The sequence below is a fragment of the Symphalangus syndactylus genome, chromosome 7 (genome assembly GCF_028878055.3).
Source record: "Symphalangus syndactylus isolate Jambi chromosome 7, NHGRI_mSymSyn1-v2.1_pri, whole genome shotgun sequence".
In the NCBI taxonomy this organism is placed as follows: Eukaryota; Metazoa; Chordata; class Mammalia; order Primates; family Hylobatidae; genus Symphalangus; species Symphalangus syndactylus.
Window position 1 is genome coordinate 45,795,976 of NC_072429.2, and position 11,312 is coordinate 45,807,287.

Genomic DNA, 11,312 nt, shown 5'->3' on the forward strand with positions numbered 1-11,312 from the left:
TAATATCTCAACTTTGGTGATTAGAAGACAACAGAGGAATGTCTTCAAAATACTAGCAGCAAATAATTCCTAACGTATAATTCCACACCCAACAAAATCTTCAAATAGACATTTGAGTTTCTGACATCTGAAATTTTTATATTCAAGCAATCAAAATATTTATTACCAAATATTCTTCTGACAGTTAAGGGAGAAAACCAAACAAGAGGAAGATGTAAAATCCAGAAGAGGAAATCAAATGGAAGAGGAAGATAAATTCCCAAGTTAGTGGGAAAAGCAAACTGCCAGCTGTGCAGTAGGTCTAGAGAGCAAACAACGTACAATGGAACAAGACTCTGAATAGCTCCAGGATGGCTCCAGGAGAAAAGAATGGAACTGATAAATTTCTTTATGAGTTTAACCTAAGTTAGGAGCTTCAGGCTTTACAAAATTTGTGGATAATTTAAAAATATGTACATAGAAAGTAGTTGAAAAAGAAGGCAATTATGACCTTAAAGGTAAAAAAAAAGAGGCTTTTTGCTTTTACTCTTAAGGCTTAGGTGTAAGTAACATTTTTATGGTGACAATTATATAAACAGTATCTAAACAGAATTTTGATATTGCTAGGTAGAGAAAATGTGCGAGTTGTGTGTGTGTCTGTGTGTGTACCCCTTAAAAACTGGATATCTAAAACTGGGATTTGAGAAAAAGCACTTTATAAGCATATGTGATTTTAAAAATAGGGAAGTAAATATGGGAAAACATAAGAGCATCAAAAGTGGTTACCCTGGGCAGTCAGACTTGAATAAAATTGGAGAAAAGTAGCATTATATGACTTTTAAATTAAAATTTTAAAAATATGAAATGCCGGCCAGGTGCGGTGGCTCACACCTGTAATCCCAGCACTTTGGGAGGCCAAGGCAGGTGGATTACCTGAGGTCAGGAGTTTGAGACCAGCCTGACCAACATGGTGAAACCCCGTCTCTACTAAAAATACAAAATTAGCCAGGCGTGGTGGCGCATGCCTGTCATCCCAGGTACTTGGGAGGCTGAGGCAGGAGAATCGCTTGGACCCGGGAGGTGGAGGCTGCAATGAGCCGAGATCACGCCACTGCACTCCAGCCTGGGCAACAAGAGTGAAACTCTAAAAACTATGAGTGAAACTCTAAAAAAAATTGAGTGAAACTCTAAAAAAAAGTATGAAATGCGTAAACAATTATGGCAACTATTCTTTCAAAATACATTGTAAATGTTATAAATATTGATAAGGTAATATATATTTAATACAAAAAGGATAAGTAAGGTTAAGAAAGAGGAGAAAGGGTATAAAATGTTTATTTGCTCATTTTTAAGCAGGCAGTTAAGTAATGCTAATGTCTTAATATGCATCTAATCTTGCTTTTTAACCTTCATAGGGACTACTTATCAAAGTTTAAGCAAGTTCTATAGTTTCACACTTCATTTTATTGTATTCAATCTGATCATTTTTATCAGAAGCTATCAATTTATTATAGATCCATTTTATAAAATTATTTTCATCCATGACTTTATTCATATATACATTCATTGAAATATTTTAGAATGATGTTGACTTAATGAAATTAGTTCTGATGGTGGAATAATGATGTTAATTTGCTTTCTCTTTTGTTCTTGCTGTATGTTTGAATCATATGATTATATTTTATCTTTATTTATTTCTTTATTTTTGAGATGGAGTCTCTCTCTGTCACCCAGGCTGGACTGCAGTGGCATGATCTCAGCTCACTGCAACCTCCGCCTCCGAGGCACGAGGGATTCTCCTGCCTCAGCCTCCCGAGTAACTAGGATTACAGGCACTTGCCACCATGCCCAGCTAATTTTTGTATTTTTAGTAGAGATGGGGTTTCATCATGTTGGCCAGGCTGGTCTCGAACTCCTGACCTCAGGTGATCCGCCCACCTTGGCCACCCAAAGTGCTAGGATTACAGGTGTGAGCCACTGCTATATATTACTTTAAAAGAAGGAGAATCATTATTTACATACCAAAGCCATTTATTATTTTAAAAAAAGCAATCACAAGTCAACCAACCTTTTTTCTATTATTCTTTCATGTAACAGGAGTTGAATCCTTTAGAATAACAGCCGATGGTCTATAAATATCAATTTTGAAAGGAAAAATTCAGGAGAGAAAACATCACCTAGGTAAAATATTGGTTCATTTGAGGGAAGAGTAGTGTTTTTGAAACAACACAACAGAATTGCAACAATTTACAAGATTACTAAAATTTTTGCATAAATGAAAATTATTTTTTAAACTAAAAGCTGTGATTTGCAATAGACATAGAGTCATGCTGATGATAACCAGAAAGTTTGAAACACTATTCTCTTAATCATAACATATCAATGAACAAGTTCAAATATTGGGAACCTGAAAACACCTGTGAGTTCCAAAATCTGACCAAACAAAAACAGCAACCATAGGAAACACCATTTCTCTGCTATTGTGTGCACATGCTATATAACTAACATAGCTGACAACCACCACAACAAAAATTAAAGAGAATGGAAAATAGTCCGGCAGGTTGAAATAGCTATAAATATGGCAGCCATTACTAATGTGTGAATATGTGACTCTACGTGAATGAGAGAATTGGGAACTTACAGATGAATAGTGAATTCTATGATTTATCACGACCTGTTGTCAGATTCCTAATTGAATCCAAAATGATTCCTGGAGTTGGAGTTTGCCTCGCTGTCCCCACCAGTCCCTTCACCCAAGAAGTTGGGAAGTATCGGTTTAAGAAACTTGAACTGGCTCTCAGAGCTTTCTGCCAGGTAAACTTCATACTGATAATTCTGGGACAGGGTCCCGGTGCCACTCACGTCCATCAGATGCCCTGGAAAGGGGCCCTCGGGCACCGAGCAGCGATCCACCGAGGCCGCCCTGCTTCTCCTGCACAGCCGCACCGCCACGAACAGGAGCACCGAGAAGAGGAAGAGCGACGACACCGAAGCCAACGCCACCACCAGGTAGACGGTGAGCGAGTCGGCCTGGGCCTGGGCCGGGGCCGCCTCCGGGAGCGGCAGGTAGGGCTGGGAGAAGCCGTCCACCAGGAGCACGTGCAGCGTGGCGGTGGCCGAGCGCGGAGGCTCGCCATTGTCCTTGACCAGCACCACCAGCCTGTGCCTGGCCGCGTCGCGCTCGCTCAGCAGCCTGGCGGTGCGCACCTCGCCATTGTGCGCCCACACGCCGAACAGCCCGGGCTCCGTGGCCTTGAGCAGCTGGTACGACAGCCAGGCGTTCTGGCCCGAGTCGCCGTCCACCGCCACCACCTTGGTCACCAGGTAGCCCGGCTCGGCCGCCTGGGGCACCAGCTCGGTGCAGGGCGCGGAGCCGTTCTGCAGCGGGTACAGCACGAAGGGCGAGTTGTCGTTGGCGTCCAGCACCAGCACGCGCACCAGCGCCTCGCTGCTCAGCGCCGGGGACCCGCGGTCTGTGGCGCCCACGCGAAACTCGAAAGCCTGCAGGGCCTCGTAGTCCAGCGACCTGAGGGCAAACAGGTGGCCATTGTCTGCGTTGATGGAGACCAGGGAGGCAAGGGGCAGGTGCGGGTCCTGGGGCGGCAGCAGCGAGTAGGTGACCTGGGCGTTTTTGCCTGAGTCTCTGTCTGTGGCGCTGACACTGCCGATGTGCAGGGCAGGGCTGTTGTTCTCGCGGACGAACAGGGTGTAGGAGGTTTGGGTGAAGACGGGGGCGTTGTCATTGACGTCGGAGACCCGCACGGTTATGTTGTACTCGGTTTTCAGCCTGGGTGTCCCCAAGTCTGTGACAGTAATGGTGAAGTTGTACTCGGCCCTGCTCTCTCTGTCTAGCGCTCCTTCTGTTAACAAAGTGTAGAAATTTTCTAAGGTAGGTTTTAGAAGGAAAGGGAGATGGTCTTGGATGGAACACATCATTTTTCCATTGTTCCCGGAGTCCGGATCCGAAATTCCGAAAACAGCGACCACTGTTTCTGGGGAGTTTTCTAGGATATCACTGATGAGTAAGGACATGGTAAGTTCCGGTGCGTTGTCGTTTATATCCATCACTTCTATGGCTACGGTGCATTTTCCTGAAAGACCCCCACCGTCTGAGGCCTCAACTTCCATGTGATAAGATTGAATTTCCTCAAAATCCAACGCCTTTTTTAATCTAATTTCTCCCGTGATTGAGTTTATTTCAAAGGCCTGAATGATTTGATTTGAGTATTGAAAAAATGAGTAGGAGAGCTCCCCGTGGGTCCCAGCATCTAAATCCCTGGCAGAGACGGTGATGACAAGGGAACCTATAGGGGTGTTCTCTGGGACCTGCACCTCGTAGCGCCGCTGAGCAAATTCAGGGACGTTGTCATTGATATCTACAATCACTATGACAACCTGGGAAGTCCCAGTTCTGGGCGGTGACCCACCATCCAGCGCTGTGAGGGTTAACCTGAGCTGGGGCTGCTCCTCGCGGTCCAGCGCTTGATCCAGCACGAGCTCTGGGTATTTCTTGCCGTCACTGTGATTGCGAGTGAAAAGGTGGAAATAAGAGTTGGTGCTAATTGAGTAGTTCTGAACTGTGTTGCTACCTACGTCCAAATCTTGAGCTATTTTCAAAGGAAATGAAGTCCCTGGATGGCTGCCTTCAGAGATTTTCAGGAGGATTTCATTTTCCAAGAATTCTGGGGCATGGTCATTTACATCTTGGAGCTGTAGTTCACCTTGAACAAACTGCACCGGATTTTTCAGTAACATCTGGAAATGCAGTATACATGGATCTATGTCACCGCACAACTCTTCCCGGTCCAATTTTTCTTTTAGGAGCAGATTCCCACTCTTCCGTTCGAGCTGCAAATACTGTTTGTTCCCTTTGGAAAGAATCCGGGCGCCTCTCGCGGCCAGTTCCCCTACACCCAGCCCCAGATCTTTTGCTAAGTTAGCCACAAAAGAGCCGCTGTCCCTCTCTTCTAGAACTGAATACTTAATCGTAGCGCTGCCCGCCTCCCACAGCAGTAGTAAGAAAATAATGGCGGTCACTTGCCTTTTCTCTGGTGCTTTGGGGAGCGGCGTCTCCATCATTCCTCAGGGTCCAAAAGATGCAGTATTTAATCACAAAATAATTGTTTTACAGCCAACTCAGCTATCTTGATTTAAATATCTTGAGTTAGTTATTTTTAACATTTACCGACATGGGATGGGTGCCTCTCTGAAACCTTCTATCCCCAGTAGTGAAAAAGTGTTTCCTTTTCGAGCTGCCAGAAAACCCGCACAGCTTTTAAGGAGACACTGATTCTGCAGTTTTTCACTCTTAGCCTGCAGCGCCACCAAGCGTTCTGCTTTACAACTTCAGATAATTTTCATTTCAAAGCACACTGTATACTGTAATAGCTAAAACATATAGCAGGACTTTTAGGTCATAGCCTGTTATATACTCCCTTTTCCCCTGCCTATTATGAGGCCTTGTTCAGGTAGCTAAGAATGGTTGTTACAGCAAAAGTAATGTCTATATCTATATTCATCTTCCTTATAAAGGTGCAAGTTCAGTACACAAAACTCTGCTCCAGGCATTCATTTATTAACAAGTATTTACCTGTAGGGACATTCATGTAGCTTCCTGGGATAATACAGTAAATGAAACATAAAAATTCTTGCTCTTGGGGAATTTACATTCTATTACAAAAATGCTAATTTGTTCTATTGTACTGGAAGAAATAATGAACTTTCAAAATCTAGTTTCACTCTCAAATTGTAATGTGCCTGTAACTCCTGAAAGAAAATAAAAATATTGTTTCTTGTTAGTCTCTGGTCTACATAACCACTGGGAATTTTTTGTTTTTTTTTTTGAGACATGGTCTCACTCTGTTGCCCAGGCTGGAGTGCAGTGGCCTCAATCTTGGCCCACTGCAACCTCTACCTCCCAGGTACAAGCAATTCTCCTGACGGCTTCCTGAGAAGCTGGGACTACAGGTGCGTGCTACCACACCAGGCTAATTTTTGTAGTTTTAGTAGACATGACATTTCACCATATTGGCCAGGCTGGTCTTGAACTCCTGGCCTCAAGTGATCTGCCTGCCTCGGCCTCCCAAAGTGCTGGGATTACAGGCATGAGCTACCATACCATTTAGGATTTTTTTTTCCTTCATAAATTTATTATGTGCAATGCCCAGTGAAGTTTAGAGAAAATGGTGGTTTGTCTTATTAAAAATCAATATAGGCCCGGTGTGGTGGCTCACACCTGTAATCCCAGCACTTTGGGAGGCTGAGGTGGGTGGATCACTGGAGGCCAAGAGTTTGAGACCAGCCTGGTCACCATGGTGAAACCTCATTTCTACTAAAAATACAAAAATTAATCGAGTGTGGTGGTGCACACCTGTAGTCCCAGCTACGCAGGAGGCTCAGGCAGAAGAATCACTTGAACCTGGGAGGCAGAGGTTGCAGTGAGCTGAGATCGGGCCACTGCATTTCAGCCCGGGTGACAGAGCAAGACTCTGTCTCAAAAAAAAGAAAAAAATCAATACAACCTCAGAATCTAGGCAATGTCTTTTATACAGACTTAAAGAGGACAACAAAGTTGACAAAGTCAAAAATACACTTTCTGGGGAAGGGTTGACCTGTCTGCATTGGACAGTACACCACCCCAGTGTACATTCTCTAGGATTAGGGGAATGGGGATATTGAAAAACACTACTGCTCCAACTAAAGCCAAGTGACTGGAGTGAGAAAAATTGAAGAAGGAATCTCACCAAGGAAGAATGCTGTTCTAAGGAGAAGAGGGTATATATCTGAGAACACAAAACAGTAAATGTTCCCCACACTCATTTAATCAGTTGGTAATCATCCATGACAGTCAGTTCACTTATCTGGACACAAAACACAGTCAAATGTAATTTAGTTCAGCCCAGTTCCACTTCAATTAAGGATAAAAATAAAATAGTCGGCCGGGTGTGGTGGCTCACGCCTGTAATCCCAGTGCTTTAGGAGGCTGAGGCGGGTGGATCACAAGGTCAGGAATTCGAGACCAGCTTGGTCAAGATGGTGAAACCCCGTCTCTACTAAAAATACGAAAATTAGCAGGGTTTGGTGGCATGCGCCTGTAATCCTAGCTATTAAGGAGGCTGAGGCAGGAGAATCACTTGAACCCAGGAGGCGGAGGTTGCAGTGAGCCAAGATCGCACCATTACATTCCAACCTGGGCAACAAGAGCAAAACTCTGGCTCAAAATAAAATAAAATAAAATAAAATAAAATAAAATAAAATAAAATAGTCACTGAATTGTCATTTTAATATACATTGCTTGCCTTTGATAGAAAGTTGAAAGAGGGATTTTTAAATGAAATATCACAAATACAGCTGACACAAATAAGACTAAATATGGGCTAAACTGTGAAGGTAAATGGTTTTATGGTTAATACAAGCAAATGACGCTTACACAACACTAGAAGGGAAAATCTGATGTTACCGAATAACCTGCCACTAATACCTTACTTAGATCTTGGTAGATATCAAATATCTTGAGAAAGTGAGAGGAGGAGTTTGGCAAATATAACTTGAAAGCTTTCAACTTTCAAATTGTGAGACAAAGACAAAAAGATAAAATGTGCTGTTAAGCATTTTATTTTCTGTAATGGTATGTAGGGTGAGTAGAAGAGTCAAAGCTGTTTTCTGTTTTGAAGGAAAGCAATAGTGATTTGACTAAGAAGTGATATTTCATACTTTCACTCATTGGCAAGGATATTTTATTGTAGAGAGGATATTAACATTTCTCTGTAGATGCAATAGTTTTTAAAAAAATCAATACTAGAATGTTAGTAACATTCAGCAAATATTTATTAAGCATTTATAATTGGCACGACTTTTTTTTTTTTTTTTAAAGACCATCATGTTCTTACCTGAGGCTCACAAACTAACGTGTTGACACTTCAGTAAAGTCTATAGTCACAAAAATTTTGGATTGATTATTATGGGATACTAAAATATGCATAAGTATGAATGGCTACTTTAGTGTTTAGCCGTCATTAGTTCTTATTTTTAGTGTTACACACTGTAGGAGTTACTGCAAAATGAGACATTGGATGATTAAATAATATCAAATACTCACATTTTAAACAGTCCTACACAGCAATAGTGAAACAACTCTTACCAATAGCTAGAAATACTACAATTTTACTTAAGGATTTACAATACCTTTTTTGAGGGGGGGAGAAGAATAGATAATTTAATTTCAAAAGTTTTAAATTATGCAAATAAAAATTTATTTTTTGTTCATATTGTCAAGTATGTAAGTGAAGTAATAAACTACCTCAAGTGAAGTAATAAACTACTAAGCATGAACAGGAAATACTAAGATACCAGTATCTTACTTTATTTAAAATTTCAACCTAAAGAATAGAGGTAAAATAAACAAGAAACAGACTATGTAACTTTAAGTTAAAAGAGATCTCCAAATATAAGTAAGATTTAGTAAAATAATTCCACACTTAACTGAACGGGAAGCTATTCCGAGAGGTGGGGATTTCTTCCATTTCTCTCTCAGTGCCCTGAGAAGGGAAGTTGGGGATAATCGGCTTCAGGAACTTGAACTCATTTGTTCCTGAGCCTCCCATCAGACACACCTTGTACTGGTAGCTCTGGGACAGGGTCCTGGTGCCGCTCACGTCCACCGGATGCCCTGGAAAGGGGCCCTCGGGCACCGAGCAGCGACCCACTGAGGCCGCCCTGCTCCTCCTGCACAGCGGCACCGCCACGAACAGGAGCACCGAGAGGAGGAAGAGAGACGACACCGAGGCCAACGCCACCACCAGGTAGACGGTGAGCGAGTCGGCCTGGGCCTGGGCCGGGGCCGTCTCAGGGAGAGGCAGGTAGGGCTGGGAGAAGCCGTCCACCAGGAGCACGTGCAGCGTGGCGGTGGCCGAGCGCGGAGGCTCGCCATTGTCCATCACCAGCACCACCAGCCTGTGCTTGGCCGCGTCGCGCTCGCTCAGCAGCCTGGCGGTGCGCACCTCGCCATTGTGCGCCCACACGCCGAACAGCCCGGGCTCCGTGGCCTTGAGCAGCTGGTACGACAGCCAAGCGTTCTGGCCCGAGTCGCCGTCCACCGCCACCACCTTGGTCACCAGGTAGCCCGGCTCGGCCGCCCGGGGCACCAGCTCGGTGCAGGGCGCGGAGCCGTTCTGCAGCGGGTACAGCACGAAGGGCGAGTTGTCGTTGGCGTCCAGCACCAGCACGCGCACCAGCGCCTCGCTGCTCAGCGCCGGGGACCCGCGGTCTGTGGCGCCCACGCGAAACTCGAAAGCCTGCAGGGCCTCGTAGTCCAAAGACCTGAGGGCGAACAGGTGGCCGTTGTCTGCGTTGATGGAGACCAGGGAGGCGAGGGGCAGGTGCGGGTCCTGGGGCGGCAGCAGCGAGTAGGTGACCTGGGCGTTGGTGCCTGAGTCTCTGTCTGTGGCGCTGACACTGCCGATGTGCAGGGCGGGGTTGTTGTTCTCGTGGACTAACAGGGTGTAGGAGGTTTGGGTGAAGGCGGGGGCGTTGTCATTGACGTCGGAGACCTGCACGGTTATCGTCTGCTGGGTTTTCAGCCTGGGTGTCCCCAAATCAGTGACGGTGATGGTGATGTTGTACTCGGCTCTGCTCTCTCTGTCCAGCGCGCCTTCTGTCACCAGGGTGTAGAAATTCTCCACAGAAGGTCTTAGTAGAAAAGGGAGATTGTTCTCTATTGAACAAATAACCTGTTGGTTATGTCCAGAGTCTGCATCTGAAACACTGAAAACTGCCACTATGATCTCTGGCAAGTTTTCTGGGATGGGGCTGATGAAGAACGACATGGTGAGTTCAGGGGCATTGTCATTCATGTCCAGGACCCTGACGACTAAAGAGCATTTTCCTGATAGGCCTCCACCATCTGTAGCCTCAACATCCACGTCATAAGACTGAATTTCCTCAAAATCCAAAGTCTTTCTCAGCCGAATTTCTCCTGTGATTGCGTTTATTTCGAAGGGTTGGTTGACGTCATCGACTTGAAACAGGGCGTAAGATACTTTCCCAAACGATCCTGCATCTAAATCTCTGGCTGAGACGGTAATAACCAGAGAGCCGAGGGGGTTGTTCTCAGGGACTTGCGCCTCATAGAGCTCCTGAGCAAACTCGGGGACGTTGTCATTGATGTCCAAAACCTGAATCTGAATCTCGGAGGTCCCTGACCGGGGCGGAGACCCGCCATCCAGCGCGGTGAGCGTTAGCCTGAGTTGGGGCTGCTCCTCGCGGTCCAACGGTTTGTCCAGCACCAGCTCCGGGAACTTCCTGCCTTCGCTGCGATTGCGGGTGAGAACGTGGAAGTGAGGGTTGGAGCTGATTGTGTATCTCTGAAGGCCGTTGCTGCCAGTGTCTAAATCGTGTGCCATTTTCAAAGGAAATATCTTTCCTGGCATAGTAATTTCTGATATTTTCAGGAGCATTTCTCTGGCAGGGAATTCCGGGGCGTGGTCATTTATATCTCTGACTCGCAAGGAAGCCTGAAAAAACTGCAAGGGGTTTTCCAGTAACACTTGGAAAGGTAGCACACACGGCTCACTGGAGCCACACAGCTCCTCCCGGTCCAGTTTTTCATTTAGCAGTAAATCATGGGTCTGTGGATCAAACTGCAAATGTTGTCTGTTACCTTTGAAAACAACCCGAGCGCCCCGCGAAGCCAGCTCCCCCACCCTCAGTCCCAGGTCCTTTGTCAAGTTGGCCACAAACGTGCCACTTTCTGTCTCCTCCAGTACGGAATACTGAATCGATTCAGAACCCACCTCTCCCCAAAGCATCAATAAAATGAAGAACGCCACTTGCCTTTTCTTGTTCTGTACTTTAGTTTGCATCATGTCTATTGTTATGTCTGAATACGGAAGAAAAATCCTTTTCAGCTCCCAATCACCACATCTACCGTCGACCCTCTCGGATGCCTTTGCAGAGATTTTTAAATTCGTTCTTACAACTTGTCTGGCGACGACTGCCTTCCCGGACACATCTATCTCAGCTTTAGGTGTAAATGTGGTTTGTATTTTTACTTGGCTTCTGGATGAAACGGAGTCCCCCAAGTCTGCAGAGCTTTCATTCACTCTCTTAGCTTGTACCGCCACCATGCGTTCAAACTAATAACTTCATGAGATGTTTTCAGTTCAATAGCATTTCCGAAATCTGAGCATTATAAAGACTTTTAAGTCGAGTCAGTGTTTCTCAAACTGAGTGCGTGGACCACATGCATAAATAATTGCTTGCGAGGGTTGTTTTTTGTGTGTGTATGTTTTTGTTTTTAAGCCAATTCCTGGGTTCACTCCCCTCTAGAACTTGAA

The 11,312-nt window shown here is 45.0% G+C and overlaps 2 protein-coding genes across 3 annotated transcripts in view; both read right to left on the minus strand.

Moving 5' to 3' along the window:
• LOC129486257 (protocadherin beta-6) overlaps positions 1-11,312 on the minus strand; it is a 29,119-nt gene extending 17,807 nt beyond the window's left edge. Inside the window, exon 1 of one of the 2 annotated variants that reach the window (XM_063642761.1) lies at positions 8,592-10,528. In XM_063642761.1, the coding sequence (XP_063498831.1) occupies positions 8,592-10,433 (1,842 nt within the window). In that variant the 5' untranslated portion in view covers positions 10,434-10,528. Of the gene's footprint in view, positions 1-7,784 lie in introns of those variants that run through there. The other variant, XM_055285907.2, reaches the window with a different exon arrangement.
• Positions 1,990-5,363, minus strand: LOC129486265 (protocadherin beta-17). The gene has a single exon (XM_055285919.2). The coding sequence runs from the start codon at positions 5,056-5,058 to the stop codon at positions 2,668-2,670; it is 2,391 nt and encodes a 796-aa protein (XP_055141894.1). The 5' UTR covers positions 5,059-5,363; the 3' UTR covers positions 1,990-2,667.

What these genes read in the sequence shown, in the direction of transcription:
- LOC129486265 (XM_055285919.2), bottom strand. Translation starts at nt 5,058, where the DNA reads ATGATGGAGACGCCGCTCCCCAAAGCACCAGAGAAAAGGCAAGTGACC.